The sequence below is a fragment of the Saccostrea cucullata genome, unplaced genomic scaffold (genome assembly GCF_032062105.1).
Source record: "Saccostrea cucullata isolate Sc308-1 unplaced genomic scaffold, CSIRO_AGI_Scuc_v1 ctg572, whole genome shotgun sequence".
In the NCBI taxonomy this organism is placed as follows: domain Eukaryota; kingdom Metazoa; phylum Mollusca; class Bivalvia; order Ostreida; family Ostreidae; genus Saccostrea; species Saccostrea cuccullata.
In genome coordinates this window covers 338,834-359,240 of record NW_026930578.1, presented here as the reverse complement: position 1 = coordinate 359,240, position 20,407 = coordinate 338,834, and the positions used below count along the sequence as shown (strand labels likewise).

At 32.1% G+C, this 20,407-nt stretch overlaps 1 protein-coding gene across 1 annotated transcript in view; it reads right to left on the bottom strand.

The window, feature by feature from the left end:
- LOC134229157 (uncharacterized) overlaps window positions 1-20,407 on the bottom strand; it is a 71,900-nt gene that overhangs the window by 13,812 nt on the left and 37,681 nt on the right. The window contains 20 exon segments of the mRNA XM_062710861.1: window positions 1,809-2,165; window positions 3,565-3,798; window positions 5,465-5,703; window positions 6,073-6,263; window positions 6,619-6,750; window positions 7,317-7,365; window positions 7,940-8,271; window positions 8,733-8,943; window positions 9,401-9,486; window positions 9,649-9,744; window positions 9,854-9,873; window positions 10,112-10,127; window positions 11,628-11,773; window positions 12,163-12,333; window positions 12,711-12,762; window positions 12,930-13,032; window positions 13,407-13,563; window positions 13,756-13,785; window positions 19,295-19,454; window positions 19,791-20,030. Of these exon segments, the coding sequence (XP_062566845.1) occupies window positions 1,809-2,165; window positions 3,565-3,798; window positions 5,465-5,703; window positions 6,073-6,263; window positions 6,619-6,750; window positions 7,317-7,365; window positions 7,940-8,271; window positions 8,733-8,943; window positions 9,401-9,486; window positions 9,649-9,744; window positions 9,854-9,873; window positions 10,112-10,127; window positions 11,628-11,773; window positions 12,163-12,333; window positions 12,711-12,762; window positions 12,930-13,032; window positions 13,407-13,563; window positions 13,756-13,785; window positions 19,295-19,454; window positions 19,791-20,030 (3,022 nt within the window).

The following is a 20,407-nucleotide window of genomic DNA, read 5'->3' as shown; positions in this document are numbered from 1 at the left end:
TAGCCTTTAAAACCTTGGTGACGAGAACTGGAGAATTGAAAAGGGAAAACAAACAAAACTTTCATTCAGGCGATATATTATATTTTGTCTATAATGTCTAACTCTGTTAGAGATGAATGTGCACATACAATATATATAAATTCTGTTAGATTCTCTAAATATATATTTAAACAAATCTGGCAGACATAAAAATTTTAAAAAAAATAATTTGTATAAATATTTTCAACAAGAATGCAATGCTTTTTTCAATGATATTATAATAATGTAATACTAACACATGAATTTAATTCATTATTATTAATAATTGATTTTCATTGAAAATCCTTGCTGCTTTTTAAAACTGGCAGTGATTTTTTTAGTGTTTACAAAATATTGGTGTCTTTTTCAAGTTTTTCAAAAGAATTGATTTAACTTCCAAAGGGAGACTTTTATATCTATTTGTATGATAAAAAAAACTATATATTAATTGAAAGGAGCTTCTTCGTTACATGAAATAATTGCAATTCATTTAAAATCCAAACATTTTTTTTCCATTTTCACATTACCATCTGTATCAGCATTATCTTAAGATTTTTCAAAAGTACTAGCTAACTCAGATTTCCAGGGTACAACACATGAAAAGTTTGGAAAACATCATCAAGTGAAATTGTTGTGCATGAAACAGATCTTGTGTTCTAGTGGGGGGTGTAGATTTTTGAAATGAATTGTGGACAAGTAACAGATATAAAGATTGTTGTTTCAAAAAAAAAAAAATCAGAGATTCATTAGTAATCAGTCCCTAAATTAATTGTTACCAAGTCACTATAAACAGTTTCTGTTTTCTTTTAAGGAATTTTAAACCAAATTACCAACAAACATACTAAATGTTATTGTGGAATCTACAGATCAGTATCTTTAGATATACATGTATAGTGGGATACTTTCATGCTATTTTTAAAATGCTACTAACAATTTCAGATCAATGCACTGCATGCAAACATTCACATTTATTCTATATGTATTCAAAAAAGACACATGCAGCTGATGAACTATTTCTTAATTAAATACCATGAAAACTGCATTTTATGCCAGTTTTAAATATTGAATAATTCTGAAATCTTTCAAACTCTTGAAATCTTAAGTTGCATATTAATGAATGAAGGGAAAAAATTCAACATGATTTGCTTTCTAAACAATTTGTGCTAATGAAAAAATAAATATATATTTGTTAAAACTTGAACAAATTAAAGCTCTCATATAAAGTTAAATTGTATTTTCCTTTAGCAAAATATTTGATATGTTAATATATTATAGACATCACACCTTCCTTTTAAAGGGTGACTATAATAATTTGTAAATGCATTCTTGGATAAATGTGGCATATACATTGCTGCATTTGCATGTAATAAATACATTTTTTCTCTCCAAGTTTCCTTTATTTTGCATAATTTTTGATAGTTTTTGATAGTATAAATAATAGAAAAAATAAATATTTATATATATGAAAAAAAAAACCTTCTTCTTTAAATCTGATTTAAAAACTAACTGACTAAATTATAATTCTTGTAAAATTTGAATTGTAACTAAATCACTTAATCCAATACATAATTTTTTACAAATATGCATTATTTTGTTATTAACAAAAAATTAAGCAAAATTCAGAAAACAAAAATAAAGCTTATTGCACTCAATGATAGGAAACTTGCTGGAGAAAAACAGAATCATTCTACACATTCCATGATACAGAAAAATAAGAAGAGAAAACTTGCAACAAGGCAGTTAATTTCCGTCACAAAACACCCCAAACACAATTTATTATCACCCCTCACCTGGGACGGTCAGGACTTGGATACCCAGAATCCCTTGCTGCCGCTAGATCTCTGTTGCCATGGCTACTCATTGGAGGAGGGCCATTATCCTGCCGGGCTCTCAACTTCTGAAGCTGCTCCGTATCCATGTAGATCTGGTTCATGAATGACCTTCCCCGATCATACGACCCTTCCCGTGCGTGTTTTTCTGACATCGTGTAGGGCCGAGCGTACACTGCGTTTTGATTTGGTGACGTTCGAGATCTGTTCATATGCTGCCTGGGGGCAACATAGTCGTATGGATTTTCATTTTGATCATTATACTGGTGTTTCTGGTCTGGTGCCGGGTAGCTGCTGGGATCGGAGTAATTGTAAGCTCTGGAAAAAAGAAACAGTGATTTCCGAATATATTAACAAGCTTTGTTTCCACCATATTAGATCATGCCTCATCTCAAAACATTCAGATGAATTTATCTTTAAGCTTTGAACTTTATGGTTCTACTGTTTTCATCTCTTGTTGGTTACTCTTGATAAATCATTAAAAAAAAATTGTCTACTCTAAACCAAAAATTATTTGATGACAACTTTTATTTCTAATTTGTCTTGCTGATCTGCATCAGCACCAATTAATGATTACATTTTAATAAGAAATCATTCTACATCAATGAACAGTGGAATTAATGCTTTGCAGTAAAAATATTCACAGGTACAATTGTAAAAGAGGGTTGAAAATTTTTCAGATATTTCTCACACACATTCAAAGTTGGTTTAAGATATCTCAGTTATCATGATATAAAGACTTTAAGAGAGTCATAACAGCTATTGACTACATCTGATTCCAAAGTATCCATGAAGTATCATCTGATCATTAATGAATCACCAAGAGTAACCAACCTTTGATGATGAACAGAATACCATAAACATAGCATGCTAGGACATCATGTCTTAAGCAAGCTTATGGAGCAGCCAATCAAAACACATACATTTCTGATGAATTTGTTCCTTAAACCATTGCAAGTTTATCTTTCTTAATTAAGTGACTTTAAGAGAACTTTTGATTTCATAATCCCAACATTATAGTTTGCATGCTTCTCAATAATATAAGGTATGTACCTCTTATTTTTTACAAATAACTTCAAGAGACAATGGTCATTGGAGTATATTCACTAAACAAAAGAAAAAATTGCAATGGTTGTCTGGAGTAAGCACTTTTCTTTATTATTACTCTGTTAATACATTAAACTGATTATTAAATCTGTTAGATCTGGTAAGAACATTTTGTCTTGTGTATGTGAAATAAAAATGTGTGCTGAAAAGAAAGAATGTGGGGAAAGACACCCATAGAAAAAGATGGTGGAGAGTAAATTTTCCCTGCAAAATAGACTGTAAACTTTATCTTATACTGTAAACTTTAATTCTATTTTATACTGTAAACCTTACTGTAATCTTACTTCTTATTTCATGCTTTATGGGTTTTTCTTTTCAAGGAAAAAGTATCTTATGTGAAGTCTTTTTACAGTTATTTTCAGAGAAATAAATCTAAACAAGAATTTAAATCATCTTTCCAAGAAAAACTTCAGTAAAATTTACACTATTGTCAAGGAAAATCTACTCTAGAAAATTTAAATATGTACATGACTAGAAAAAGAAAAATAGTCAACATAACATTCACTAAACAAAAGAAATTTCAGGAAGGATAACTACAGACAACAGGAAGTTTACAGAATTCCCTCCCTTTTCAATCTCTACTCAAACAAAACTGGGTCTGGCTGAGTACCTGTTGGAATTTTCATAATTTCGAATTTTGAGATCATCTGGCTCTATCCCCCTATCTCTCAGGTGATAAGTCTTGACGGGCACGGGCGGTGGCTCTTTTTTCACTCTCAGTGGCGCCCCATCCTGTAATGGGGCATGATGGGAAGGTACGGAGGATACTTGGGGCTGATTGACTGGGGGTGAAATGGTGGGAGATGGAAGTGACTGTTTGCGTGAAGGTTGCTGCTCGTCTTTTCTGCTGGAAAAAATCATGGGTGTTTTTTTTTTTGGTAGATATTTTTTGCATACTAGAATACTACTACCAGAAATAAAATATTCCAATTATTCCTGCCAAGTTCAGATGAAAATAATGTCTGAAAACCTTAAATGTACAAAATGTTGTGTAGTGAAAGGCATGTTTTATAAGGGTATCTAAATAAAATTTATATTTATTACGGGATTGGAGGAAAGCATTTGGAGTTTTGGTCTATATAGAACATGCCAGAATATAAAATTTTAAATTTTATTATGCAGTTACTGCATGCTAATGAATGGCACATAGATGACTGGGTTTTTCATTATGAAAAGTCATTTTTGGTAAAAGATGTACAAATATTATAGTTTAAATGTTGATGAAATGGAAATATTTAAAAACTAATTAGAAAATATCCCAAAATATTTTTTCCTCAAACTTGCTTTTATAGGTTGTGTTTTTTTTTAGTTATTTGTTTGTTGTTTTTTTTTTTAATTGGATTTTTTTTTTGTTTTTTTTCACTTTGCTCATCTTCAGTGATTCTGAGATTTTTTTGAGTTTAAGAATTTCAAGATGTGCATGAGAGATGATAAAATTTAGATAATTCTCAAGGATGGGATAAGATTTTTTGTTAAGGAAAAATATAGTTTTAATATAGTTTTGTCAATCACATGACTAAGTTTATTAATCAACTGCTGTTTTCATAAATTCCAAAAATAGTTTGTGTTCATTACACACTGAGCATGAAAAAGTATGTTTATATAAACTTTTGATAAAACTTTTTTTTTTACTTTTTCTTTTAAATAAATATTGGGATTACATAGAATATAGCATATATAATTCTCTCTTTAGTGACAATCCGGATTATAAATAAATTGTGGAATATATATATTATTCCATTTTTTAGATATTTTTTTTGTGATTATAGAATAATATTTGGATTATCCTGTTTATATGAGTATTATAGTATTGAAATGTGGAATCGATATAATTCCAAAGTAATAATCTAAAAAAAAAAAAAGTCTTCCTGCATTGATGATTAATGAAAATGAAGTCTTTATAAATTCAAAGTCTCTTTGCATTCTTTGACGACTTCAATATTTTTTACGTATTTCTAACTTGCGCTGTCTAGCTTTGAAAAAGCCTATAGGCTTGCCTTGCTAAAGACACACAATGCACAAACAAAAACCAATCTTTGCTTATTTGGAACTTTCTTAAAATGATATATAGGGAGAAATTTTTTGTTGGTCTATTTTTTTTTTTAATTTCATACTGCTTAAAGTTAAAATTCAAATTCAAAAATTAATAATTAATGCTGTTAGAGTCATTAAAATTCCACACAATCAAGAGAAAAAAGAAAACTTTAGATTCACACAATCCCAAAAGTAAATAAAAGTGCAAATAAGAAAGTAACTGTTATTACTCATATTAAACCTAGATTTTTCATTAATCCAAAGATCAAACTAAGATATATATAATTTTATTTCTTAGAGTAAGTAAATGTGCACTATTTAACTGAAATAAGGGTGAAAATATTGATAAAATTTAAATGTACTTTAATACATTTAGCACTGACATTTACAGGATATAAGCAAATTTCTCATTTACATTTTACATTCCAAAATCTTCCATGAATATGATAAAGACTGAATGAAAAAGTGCCACCTACCTGTAGCGAGCTGACAGGTCGGACAGTTTAGATTTGTCTACGTTGGCGGTGTTAACGGGGTTCGCCGTACTCCGCGTAAATCTGTAGGGATTGTGGGAATTTGACCTCTCTCCTTTACCTGCTACCGCCATGCTGCCGAATTTCTCTCGTAATTTTGAATCATCATGACGATTGACGGGATTTGATGTGTAACGAGAGTAAGAGTCACTGCTGTAGCTCGAGGCATTTTCTTGGAATGGCTGTCATTGTGAAAGAGAAAAAATTAATTCAAAATCATAAAAATTTGTAATGCTGGTGGTAAAATAATTCATTATTCAATTCCATAATCACCATTTTATGCCATATCTTAGATTTTATTCCATTTTATCATCTGCATTGCTAAATTTCTTTCCTTGATATTATTTCTTAAATCTCATATTGGCTTATGTTTAATGAATGAAAAACACCAGTTACTGCATTTCTTTCAAACTTATAGACATCTTCAATATCCTCTCTTTCATATTCAAGGTATGTGATTTCTTTCTGTTTTTGGGGGGTGTGTGGTGATGGGCTGTAGGTGAGGCGGGGGGCCTGGTGCTAGACTGTGGGGTTGGTGGGGCAGACATTACCTGTGAATGCTGTGGGTGAGGCGGGGGGCCTGAGGCTGGACTGTGGGGTTGGTGGGGCTGAGGTGGTGGCAGTGATGCAGTTGATGGACGATTATGGCTGATGTGGCGCCCCAGATCTGGTTCAGAGCGATGATAATCTGGATTAAATCTCTGAGGCCCTCGATCATCATAGGCCGGATTGTACCACTGACCTAAAATAAACAAAAATATTGTAGGAGTATTACACGGTCAAGTACATATACTATTTCTGCTATCATCATGAAAATGAAAAAAGTTAGGTTATGGACCAGGTGTTGCCAGGGCCCTTAGTCTTTTGCAATTTTTTGTTGATTTTAATGCATTAAAATAATTCAAATTGAAAGTCAACATGCCTTCTATTAGCTAGCATTACAATAACAAGCAAGCTTTTTCAAAGAACTTACAAACACACCGACAACAGGTTTAAGCAAGGGGGGATATTTAACTACCCGTTGAATAGGAACAACTGAATATTGTGCAGAATACAAATGTCTGAATAAGGTGCAGATATATGCATTATAATGTTACCATCTTCTGGGATTTTGCTGCGTAGACGTTCATGTGGAGTGATTGTGGCATAGGGATCGATGGAGCGTGAATGTGGGAACTGGCCGGGTGGAAGACTCTCTGCAATTTTTTGTTGATTTTAATGGCGGTCAACTATTAAAGATCATGAATATTCATCAGAGAAACATGAATAAACTTTGTGATAATATTCAAGAAGCAATCAAGGCAAGACCAAAATAAAATTATAGTTTGTTTGGAATTGCCTTACCCGTTGAAATACCCCCAACTGAAAAAATTTTGCAAAAGTAAAAAGATTTTTTTTTATTTAATCAGTTTTTTTTTGCCCATTACATGTATCACATGCACCATACAAAACACTGAAATATAGTCTCAGATCTATGTAAAATTAGGTGTTTTGTTGATGGCAGATGCTTTTTTTTTAAATTCAGAAAAAATGCCTTTTCTATTTACTGGGATTTTTAAAAAATTTAAAATTTATCTTCAATTTTAAAAAAACATGAATCAACTTTGTGTCTGAAACCCTTCAAGAAGCAATCAAGGCAAAAGAATTTAATAATGCTATATATGTGTTTACATATTAAATGAAAAGTATGTAATAGTGGCATTTAAACATTAAAGCATACAATGAATTAAATAACTTTTTAATTCATGAATAGATTATGCAAATTTCTCCTAATTATTCAAATTTTTCCACTTACAATCTACATATCTCCTGTCATCCATCAATCCCCCATGTGGAGAGGCAGGCTGTAAAAGGTAGAAACTTCACATCAGAAAAATGAAACACAAATTTTATTTGAAAAAAAAAATAAATTTCTTTTAATTGAAAGAATTTGTTTCCAGGGAAAGTGATAGGAAATATTTAGGCATTGTTTAGGCATTGTTTCCAGAACTGAAGCCTGGTGCTATGTCTGCTAATGATGCTGCTGAGGTATAAATCTTTGATCATTTATAGTTAAAAATTCATTTTCTTTCAAACTTAGATTATTGTGCATCTTCTGTGAGAAATCACAGGTTTCCTATAAAAGCACATGGAATATTAGGGACCTTCTATACACTAATCAATTGCTGGCCATTTCTGAAGTATTTTTAAGCAGTCAGAGTGATCTGCCCTTAGATCTAAAGTGAATTTGAAGCTAGATGAATTGTTTGAAGTCTTATTTCCATACTCATTGTTGTCAATGTTTTCTCTCAGGGTAAATTTATGAGAGAAATTTTTAAATCTTTGCACAACATAATTTTTTAATGTCCCTCCCCCCCCCCAAATATTTCATTTTTAAGAGTATAGAAGGTCCTTAACCTCCCACACACACAGACTCACAGATCGGTGGTAGCTGGGGGGTGCTGGATAAGGGGGAATGCCAGGGACACGATCGGTGGTGTTAATACTGGGGTCAGAGGACGACCGAATCAGACGCTTCTTGTGCTTGGGGGAGGCATCAAAGTCGTCACGGGGGGCCTTGGTGGGGGTGCTGGGCTCGTTCTCCTGCTGGGGAGAATAGCTAGCTCTGCTGCCCATAGGGAAGAGGAAGTCATCGTTTACGTTGTCCTCGGGTTTGTGCTCCGACATCCAGATGGGCTGGGTCTGCTGGAGCTGGACCATCTCTATCATACGCTGGTACCAGATCTCTGTACTGTTATGACTGATGGTGGCTGTCAACAGAAAAAGATAATCTAATATAATACAGTAATAAGGACCATCTGTATCATCCGCTGGTACCAGATCTCTGTACTGTTATGACTGATGGTGGCTGTCTATTAATATAACAGTAATATAATATAGTCATAATATTTCAAACAAAAGTGCCAGAGACGGAAGATTTCACTTTGAAATAACCCTAATTCATTATATCCATTAAATCCACAATATTTTTCACAATTGCAATACTACCTATTCCAGATGATTAATACATTAAACAGTTTGTGCTGATAAAAGCCTTGTGTAAGAAAATGTTCCCATGTACTGCAGTATTCAATTTTAGTTGAGCTTTGAACTCTTAAATCAAAAGGTCTGAAAAATCTTAACTAACAATGGTCCTACATCAACTGGCAAGTTTCTCTTAGTAAAGTTTTAATCCATTTGATCTGGTAGAACTGAAAAAAAAAACACTCACCAGTGAATAAATGAGGATACAATTTCTCCAGTTTCTGACTTTGTTCAAACAGCTTTTTGTGGTTTTTAGTGGAGCCCTTGGCAAACTTGGCTCGGCACTCTTTGACTATGGTCTTGTTTTCTGCCTTGAGGAATACCACAATGGGGTAATACTGGGCATAGTTCAGCTTATCTACATTGTGTGGTGTCACGTCCAACAGACAGTGTTTTCTCTGTGAACAATAAGAGGTAAGTTTAATTTTTGGTTTATAATCATGACCTAATAGTTAGTTTCGATGATCAAATTGTACACAAAATCAATGAAGATTCAAGTGTGAGTTTCATTTCTATATTGAAAACCTTTCTGTAACAATCTAAAAGACATAAATATTGTTTTATCTCCAAATATTTTATACGTACTGTTATTTGTATAGGCCAAAGGATTATCATTTGTTCCACATAATTGAAGCTTTGTATGTTTCAAACATTCTTTTTTTTTAAAATGATTAAGTTATCAATAAATACAATTCCCTTTTTTATACACATTTCTTTATTTGCAAAAATGTGTGTCAGCAAGCGTAAATTATTTTTTTTAAATTTAAAAATGATTTTTGCCAAATTGACACACATTAATCATAACCCCTCCCCCCTAAACTTTTTATGTTTATGAAGAGGCTTCTTTCATCATACCTTATTAATAATCTCTTTGATTGCACCAAGTCGAATGATTCCCGATTTTCTCTGGTCATTACCCCCTGGGCTGTTAGCATCAGCCTCTGAAATTAAAAAAAAAAAAATTAACCTTGTTAAAAAAAAAAAATTCAATGTTGAAAATTCAAAGTATCCACCAACCAGAAATTTGTGAAGATACTTCTACATTATTTGTGAACAAGCACATACATGCTACAGCTACTTACCTAGTATTTAAATTTACTTACGAGGTGACTCAAATTGATCAGGGAATTCTTTTAAAAGTTTTTCTCTGGCCACATCGGCCAGTGCACCAAAAATGACCACAGGTCTAACAAATCCAGCTGAAATTTTAAAATTGACAAGAATTAAGATTAGTATATACAAATGCACACCAATACATTAATAACTGCACATTAAGGTCTGTGATATTTTACTTATTAATATTTTGACAATTTTTGTCCTTGATAAATCTCCAATTATAATATTTTGTTTAAGAAAATATGATATAAAATAAATCATTAAACCTCAAAAATTCCCTTTTTAAATGTAAATATGTTTTTTTAACGCTTCAGGCACGTCACAGTACCCTTGAATACACAATAACGTCACAATTAAAATGATCAAATTGCGTAATGTTTCACTCTTTCATATGCTGTTATTTCTATTATTTACATGTTTTTTTTTACAAATATTTTTTTTTAAGTTAACTTTGTCGTTAAATTGGCTGGAAAAAAAATCAAAATACAATATTTCAACAATTTAATCAAAGTATTACATATTAAACAATAGGATACTATCTGAAAGAAATGCACTAGTCTTGGATTCATTTAAGATGTGTACATTTCTTACATACTGCAAAAAATTTAAATCCATCTAATTGTATATATTCTTTTTAATTTGACTAACATGCTGAACTTTATATGAAAATCTTAAAAACAGAGAAACATGATTTATCATAATCCTAAATTTCCCTGTTTTGCTCCATGCTATAGCACTGGTGATGTGATAATGCTAAATGCTAGAGCTACAAGATTTATGAAAATAAACTGTGAAAGAAATAAAATTGGTTACATAATATTTACCGACAGATGAATTAGGAAAAAATTAACATATACACTGTACATGAAGGAGAGTTAAAGACCAGGAAATGACAATAGTCAAAAGATTCTTTTTATAATAGACTATAAATAATTAAATCTTAGAACAAACTTGGTATTTCCAATTATGAATGATATTTTTGTCTCAAAAAACGTAGAAGACTAAAGTTCTGGGCTTCTGTTTCTCAATCAATGAAATTTCGAATAACTTTAAATCCAGTTGCTATCTTCTGTAAATTTTTGTTTTGAGGAAAGATATATGTATGTGTATTATTGGGGTGGGTGTTTAATCTTAAATCTTACGTATGATATTTAATCGAACGTCGCTCAAAGACTGTTTGGTTCTTGATGCGAAAAGCATGAAAAAGTACCACTACTCAGCTAAGATGAATAATGTGATGAATATATATTTTAATATGTATACATGTTGCACTAAATGATGATCAAAGGTCTAAAAAATCACACAAGCTATTTCTTCTGCAAAACCAAGGATGGAAAATCCAGCTAGTTTCATGATTTGCTATGCAGGTAAAGGTGACAAATATTTTTTATGACATTCAACTCAAAAACATTTTTTAGAAGATGGCTGCAAGGGGAATGAAAGCTGATGAGAAATAATATTGGTCTACGTGCAATTTCTGTATATTTTTTTCAAACAAGTGCTTGGTTTGATAAATTCAAATGAATCAAATGCTGGTTGCATTCATGAACTCAAAAGAAATGTACATGTAACTTCGAAAGCAACTGACATCTAGACAGCTACAAAAAAAGATCTGTGCCTTAAATACACTTTAATGGATTTGAATTCATTCTATTATACATCATAAAGGAAAACAGGAAAGCATGGTATACACATTTTAGCACACTTACCCCCATTTTCAGCTAAGAAAAACCACATGGGAAGATTTATTCAAAAGAACTTTTATCCTCAAAAAAGAAGTCATCAAAATTCTCTCGAACCGTAATCTCACCTATTTAATAATTACCTCTCATCCTTATAAACTTGCAGTCAATAAATAAATTCAATACAATTTTTAAAATCAATGTTCAGATAATTCTTGGATCCACCAATGTTTTCAATAACTGATACAAGTAAAATTCTTGATCCACCCCCAAAAGAAACTTACAGAAAATAACATCTTCCCAATGGTCTTTGCCCAGTGATTTGCTGCGCCTGGCTGCCTTTCTCTTGAAAATGAGGCTGCGACTTTTAGTGGGGGAGTTTTCCTTTTCTGACTCTGTATTTGTGGAGGCTGAAAACAGCATCTCAGCACTGGAAGACAGGAAACATGGGAATCTTAGCTGGCATACTATTCTCATGTAGTTTTGAGGATATCAAAAGTCATTTTATAAGATTGACTGTTATGAATAAATGACAAAATAATACGAATGCACAAATAACATCATTAATCTGCCTGCTAAGTGTATGTATACTAAGAGAAGATAGTTCCAGTTTGTGTAAACAGAATTTGATAAAACTTAAACAACTGTTTGTAACTAACATATCTGCAAAGTGTTTTGGAACTTTCCATAAAACTAGGTGGAAGACTGATTGATAATAAAATTGAACAGCTCAGCCAAAGATCTACTAGCCCCACACTTAAACTTTGACACTGTGAAGTTGTGAACGAAAACACTCTTGATGCAATATCTACTCCCTACCTATTCTTATTGGGGATGAATCCTTTCTGGGTCTCCTGGTTATTCCTGCCTATCCTCATGGCTAACCAGTATCCAACCACACCGCGGAACAGTGTGTCCTTAATGTGGAAGATATCCCCTATTGTAAAGGACAGTTCACCAACATCTTTGGCCTGGTATTCGAAATGGGTTCTGAAAATTTGAAAAAATGACATTAATAACAATCACAATTGAAAATCAATTTCAATATTACTAATTGACATATGACTGAAAATTAATGAAATCATTTTATTTTTCTTATGAAATTCAACTGCACTATATTTTTTTCTATAATACTTGTAGAAGTTATGCCCCTTTAATTGTGATCTTTAGACTTGTACGAATGAACTGTAATTCTCAAATTCCAATTATGAATTATATTTTGTTCCTCTTAAAAATCTGTAATCTTCTAGGACTGCATGAAGGTCTAAGCTTCTATTTTTTCATCAAATTTTGAGCAAACTTAAATGCAAGTTGCTGTCTTTTAAAATTGTAAAAGCACATGAAAAATATTTTCCTTTGTTTTTTACCTTATATAAAAGCTGTCTCCTGCTTCATGACTTGATATAATCCTGTCATATTCTGAAAAGAAAAGAAATTGATGAAATTTAAATATTAAGTGTTTTCATTCCCCTCCCTAATTACCTAAAAATCTAACTTAAATCACACAACAAAAATTTACAGAAGCTTGAAATGGTAAATTTAAGGTCCTTTCATGAAAATCTCCCCGTTATGTTAAGTTTACCCACCCTCTCTCTTGTACTGGACGACCATGGAGACCCGCCCCTCCAGACTGGTTAAGTAGGTCACCGCGTCCTCTCGGGTCATTCCAGGGATCTCCACATCGTTGGCCTAAAAATAGCACAATTCAACCTTGAGTCACTATAAAAAAAAATTTGGTATAATGTACAGGAAACCTTGAGAAATACTTTTACTTTGAAGCAAATCATGGTATCGTTTATCATATTATCCAGTAATGCTGTAAATGGACTTTATTAAGCGAGAAAGATAATCAGCAAGAATTGGCAGCATAAGTGTAAATTTTATTTTGGGCATGTCTGAATATGATAGATATAAATATATGCACATCAGACATTAGCAAATTAAAATAACTGGTATAGCAAGACAGCTTTTTACCAAAAGCAGCTAAAAAGAATAAACTGCAAAATACATTATGCTATGACCATGTTTAACATTTTTAACTCCCTTTAGGGAGCCTCATTTACCTTCAGTATTTGGTCTCCCTCAGTGAGCCCCACAGCCTCAGCACCACTTCCTGGCTGGACTGATGCTATAAATATACCAGTGGCATTCCCTCCCGCTAGCCTCAATCCCAGACCAAATTCTGGCTCCTTCTCGAAATAAACAAACCGGGGATCAAGCCTGAAATGACAGATAGTTTTACACATGATCATCATCTGAAATTCCTGATTTATTCACTTGGCAGTAGATAACAGCATATTATGAAGCTTTTATTCAGAGGCATAACAATCTTCTGTCATCGCCCTCTAGTGAGATTCTTTATTTTTGTTTAAACCAATAATAATCATTGACAGAATTTTGAATGTTACTTACACTATGTCCTTTCTCTTTCCCACATATCTCCTAAAATAAAAATTTTAACTTTTATTAAGAGCCAGTCCGCGAGAAAACCATGCAGAACTGTCCAAATTGAAGGTTGTCATATCTTAATGAAATTTGGTGGGTAGTTAGACTTTATAATATGTTGTTAAAAAATGACCAAAAAAATTCCCATCATTCAACATGGCAGCCGTAGGCAGCGCCACCTCCTTTTTGCACATTTAAGTGCAAATGCACTTAAAAAATTCAAGAAAAATGGTAAAATTCACATTTGATTTATTTTACTCAAAATTAAACTTGCATTTCCATTAAGGTATTTTTAAGTAACATAAGACTATGTTCTTTCAAAATTGACATTTATCATAATCAAATATGCAATATATCAAAGGGCTTACAACTCTTGAAAATTGGCATGATGCCAATTTTCAAGGATTGCCAAAAGTATTACAAATTTAATGCCCCAAATCTTCCAAGACCAATCTTTGAAATTAATTTTTTTGATTTTATTGTACAAATATAACTCTAAACATTATCTTTGCAAAATATTGAGCTTGGGAAATAATAAATAATTGAGATATGGGGATTTACAAATTGCCAATTTTCGAAAAAATTGCTCAAACTCAAATGGGTTACAAAGTCAAATATAGAACTTTAAATTATAAACAATTGTTAGATATTGAAACATGTAACAATTTTCTTTGAAATAATAATTAATTGAAAAATGTTAAAATTAAAAATTAAACTAAATTTTCAGAAACTACCCCTAATATGAGGATTAGCATTTTGCCAATTGTTTAGAAATGAAAAAAAGCATAATAAATTGTATTGGCTTACTTGCAATTTTTCAACAATCATATGAATATTCATGTTACTTACATTTTGTAAGCTAGTTTCTTTTTAATTAACAAAAGGGAAATTACAAGTATTTAAATTCAAACAGACTCTATTTCAGTATCATTCATATAAATTTTCAGTCTTGAACATATAAAATTTGAGCCTTCACTAAGTTGTTCGCTTTCTGCCAATTTTAAATTGGTACAATCTTATAAAAATACTGACAGGAGATGTTATACAAAATACTCCATAAAGGAATTTAAGAAAATGAAAGATGCTGGAGTTTACTCTTATCCCACCTCCCGAATCAAATAATTGTCTTCTTTTTTCGCTTGGCAAATTCTTTTCAGGTAAGTTTAATTTTATCCCCCCCCCTCCCCCGAGCCTTTCAAAATCGTTTCTACGTCACTGCTATGACTGCGATTTTCGTAAATAAGAGATTTTATGAACACGAATCAATCAACTTGAATTAAATAATGGGGGATTGAATTTATAAAATATATATTGTTTATAAATTTGTGTATATATTTCAAGTGATTTAATCTAAAAATAAAAAAAATAATACGTTTTCCGTTACGTTTTCCGTTCCTCGTTTTAGCAACACTCCTCCAGAACCCTTATCATTTTTCATTATTTTATCCATTTCAATATAAGTATGTAAATTGTGGGGAAGTGGATTGGGTTAAACGATTGGGTACTAGATACACTCGTATATTTAATATCCTGACCTTGATCGACTTAGTCAGTCTTAGTGACATGCCCCCTCCCCCAACTGTTTTCAGTGGATACATATAACATTTAAAAAAAAAATTATCTCTCTCTGCAGTGGTATTAAAAATACCATTATGGTTATTCAGAAAAAGTATCAAATATTAATTTACAAAGCCTTATACAATCTTATTAATAATGTTTTGAAAATAATTTTGACAAAATTTGATAGCCCCCCCCCCCCCCCCCAATTTGAATGTATATGAATCCAGTCTTTTATCATGTTTATAACCGCTTTTAAATATTTATCACTTTGTACTGCAAACTGGCAACGTTTTGGCTGCAGTAACGACTCATATTTTCCTTGGGGGGGGGGGGGGGGGGGTAGTACCCTCCATCCCCCGAATAATTTTGCCAATATTTATCATGGAGGGTCCTTTCATCGGTGGGGTACCTTAATCGGTGGCATCTCCTTTTGAGCTGATGATTTTTAATGGGAGATCTGACTTTATCAATATATGAATGTTACGTAACCCAGTAGTTTAAAGTATGTAATGTAAAAAATTAAAAATATTCCTAGGAATGATGGTGTTTGGTTAACTCAAAAACACACTAAATTTATGAAACATAAACAATTTACATGTAGATTGAAATTACCAATTATTTTTGAATTTGTTGAGAGTATGCAATCAAATACCTGTTTGTATTCTTATATTTTCATAACTGATGGCAAAACAAGTTGCTAAGACACTAAGAAAACTAGGTACGTTTATACTGAATATATATGATTTAATTAGTCAGTCCTCTGTGATTTTTCCCCTCGCTTATTTCGTTATTACATGTTTCATATGTGTTTTTCTTTTCCTTTTCATATTCTGATTACGTATATCATATACTTGTACATACGACCTGAATTTATATGTCGTAAATATTCTTCATGGTCCTCATGTACCTGAAATGGTTTGAGTGAATAAAATGATCTTGAACTTGAACGGGGGCCAGAAACAAAATATCAAATGTATATTTTGATTAAAAATATTCTGTTATTATTTGATTTAATTTCCTATTCAAAAATTTTGTAACTTAATTACCGTGAAATACTAATATATAATAGATTCCCCGAGGACAGAACCCTATAGAAAACATAGCTACTACATGTATATGCCCCAAATAAAAAAAAAAAACCAACATCTAATGACCTTTTATTTTTTTTACGGTACTTTCTATGGAATTCTTGGCATATAGTTGATAATGTACACTGTAAAAACTGCGTTTAGAAAATAAACACTTCCATTACATGTTTAGACCTAAACATGTTTAAGATTGTGTTTAACGGCTAAACACTTACGTCTAAGCATGTATTATATCTAAACGTGTTTAGATTTAAGACATGTTTAGATTTAAGTGTTTAAAAATTGAACACTTTCTGTGACAAACAGGGTTATCTTCCCGGAAATGACGCGTAATATATTTGAACGTTAATAGAGCGGTTATTGAAACAAAGGAAATTCCACTGTAAGCCAAAGAAGATGGATTAAAGGTAGCGAATCAAAACCAAAGTGATAACCATGAAGGGATTGTGAAAGGCATTCGAAAGGCAATATTACCACAATAAAAGGTCTGCTTACTTTTATTATTTTGACATAAATTGACAAGAATGAGAAACGTAAATAAACATGCAATTACACAATTGTAGATCAAGATTTCCTTCTTTTATTTTTGCATTCTGAAAGCTAGAAAGGAGCTATATAGAATGTCATTGAAAATATATATATCGATATCAGTATTATACATGTGTATGTACATAATAGTTACATGGATTTCAATAAAAGTTGCATAATATTAGTTAGTTTAGCTTTCAGTCAGCAAGGGGCATATTTTTAGTATAATTTCATTTTTTTCTGACAGGATATGGTCCAGATCGAAGCAAAAATACACGTCTCAGAGTAGCTGATGTCCATTTCCAAGTCCACGCAATTGTACATGACTTCAGCACTGCTTACATTTTAGAGGAAACTAAATTTTGTGAAGTCTAGTCTACTGTTCGGTATAGTTTTAAACAGCCACAAAACATTCGTATAATGGAAATGGATTCCTTTCTGGCAGTCATGGACGAAAACATATGATCGTGTGTTTCTAGTGAAAGACTTGCAGGAAATTAATAAACTTGATTAACTTTAATTTGTTACAGACATGAGGAATAATTGCATGTTTGCTGAGCTGAATAATATTGAAACGAGCAAAAAAATTACATGTTTGGACCTATATGTATATTGAATTTAACATTCTTCAAAATAAATACAAGTTTGAATGTTCAAAAATGTTATAGTTAGCTCTTTCTTTCCTGAAATATGGGTACTTTTCAAGTTCAAAATTTGGTTTTTGTATGTACATGTAAACACCAGTTCTTAAATGTGCTAACGTATTTATAGGAAACTTATTTAATAATGTTTTTCTTCTAAAAATATATTTTCATGCAATAGTATATAAATTAAACTATTGTGTTGGATCTAATGTTGTGGAACTAAACATGTTTAGCAACTTAACATTTAAATGTTGATGTGTTTAGAAATGAGACGTGTTTAGGGCTAAACGTGTAAAAAAAGTGAAACAAAAAATGTGTTTAGATTTAAGTGTTTAGGGGTTAAACATGTTTAGCAACTAAACACATGAAGTCTAATGTGTTTAGAAATGAGACATGTTTAGAGCTAAACGTGTAAAAAAAGTGATACAAAAAATGTGTTTAGATTTGCGTTTAGATTCTAAACACCGTTTTTACAGTGTAGGTTGCCCCCCCCCCCCTCCACCACACTGAAATTGCTTCCTATGGGCCTGCTGTTTGTTTATTCAAGCTAAGTTGTTGTTTCTGTCTTACATTCAGATATCTTAAAATAAGTTTTCCCTCTTTCATAGTGCAATAATGTTCCACAACAACTCCCTAAGTGAAGAAAAAAAAGATCATACATGACTTTCTTTCCATATATTGACATACCTGTCACTTTTTACCCAATAATACTAAAGAGTTCCAACAAGGGGAGATAACAATTTAACTCCAGCGAATTGGTAAAAAGGGGCTAAAATGTTTAAATAAGCAAAGGAAAGTAATATGAAGTATCCAAATCAGTTATTCCTCTTCTAAAAAATATATTAGATTAAGAATCTTCTCTTTTTCTTTTAAATACCATAAAAAAAATCCTAAAATATGGTATAAGACTGTTATTTAAAATATGTGAAATTGTAGCAAAATATGGTATTTCAAAGTTAATTTACAACATATAGATATTATTTCCCAAGCTTAATATTTTAATACAAAGTAGACCTTAGATCATTCTTAAAGTAAGAATTAATTTAATTTAATTTCAACCTTGGTCTTGAGAGAAACGAGCATTTATTGCCAAAAAATCATACTCATTTATTTAGGATCTATAAATAGATGTGTAAAAAATAGAATATTCATTTGAATTAAGTTTTTCCTCATTAATTGTGTTAATTGGACCATGACTTTGAAAATAAAACAAAATTTGAAAATAAACTGATGACAAAAGGTATCTTTTTGACTTGATCAATTTGTATACATTTTCCATTAAATTTTGTGTGATTTTCGACAAATATGCAAATGAGCTGTTACTAAAAATAGATGCAGGGTTCGACATTTTTTTGTGGATATTCTGACTTCTACCTTTATGTAGAAAATTTTAAGCCACTAAAAACTCCCAAGTTGCAACCTTCCATTTGGACGATTTTTTGAATTTTGCATGGTTTTCTCGCGGACTGGCTCTTAATAATACATAGCATTCAAAAAAAGAAACACTTCATGATGATTTTTTTTTTTGGTTCCAAAATTCACAATTCTAAACAGGCTGATAATATCACTGTAGTTCTTTCTACCTAAAAACTGCATCACACTTTATTCGTAAAGCCAAACATATAATAAAACAACAAACTTTCCTACTCGTCAGAGTATTTTTTAAAAATAAGATTAATTTCTTACTCGTCATGGTGCCTCCGTTGCATGTGGGGGTCCATTCTCCCATGGTCACTCATGTAGCCCTCTGCTGTGGGAGAGTGGGGGGTGCGGGGACTTCGGGGGGAGTAGAAGTCATCAGGTCTCAGCAGCTCTTTACCCGGACTGGGGGGTCTGGGTGGGGCATCTAAGGGAAAATATAGAAAATTTACAGAATTTTTTTACATTATGTTACACAGTTGGTTTCAGTCTTAGTTCATATGCAAAGCAAGCCCAAAATTTATGCAGTACAAAATTTCACATTTCATAAATCTGTTTTATTCATAGCAGACTTTTCTCTATTGTTTTGATAACAGAATTTTAAGGAGTCATAATGCTTCTTACTTTGTTTTGCAATTGACATTTTAATCTCAGAAATGAAAAATGATTCACAGAATCAATAATGCATCTTCTTCTGTATGATTCAAGCAATGAAATTCCTTGTTACTGGTAAATTATGAATGACCTTTGACCTATGACCTACCTGTTTCGTCTGGCAGTGGAGGTCGGGGCGGAGCCTCGTGGTCATACACGTATCTCCCGTCGTACCGAGCATGCTCAGTGCCGGGGTACGCCCCGGGGGGAATTTCCTGGTAGTTGTGATGCCCCTTATATGCCTCTTCCTCGGGACTACTGAGGGAGGGGCGGTAGATGTTGACGTTGTCGATGTCCGACCGCTTAGTCTGGAGGGTCCCTTGTAGAGTGCCATAGCCTAGGGAATATTCTGTGGGGTAAAAAAAGGGGATCTCGCCTAATGTTATGACAATTCACATTGGGGTACATAAGAGGGGGGATTAGGATGCGTTATGAATATGACTGGTAGAGATATGCAGAAAATGCCCATTTATTACAGTGATCCAAAGGAAATAAAAGTATTACTGACTATACATCCAATCAACTTGGATAAGAGAGAGAGGAGTATTGGGATATTAAAATTAAAAGTTTGGAAAAATGGTTAGAATCTATTAAACTTAATTACAAACATAAATCCCAGGTACCAAACAGGAAGAAATCAATAGATAAACCATGTTATGACAAGTATTCACATCTAAACACTGAAATGTTAGCTAACTCTTCAAATCATTAAAGAAAAATCAGATT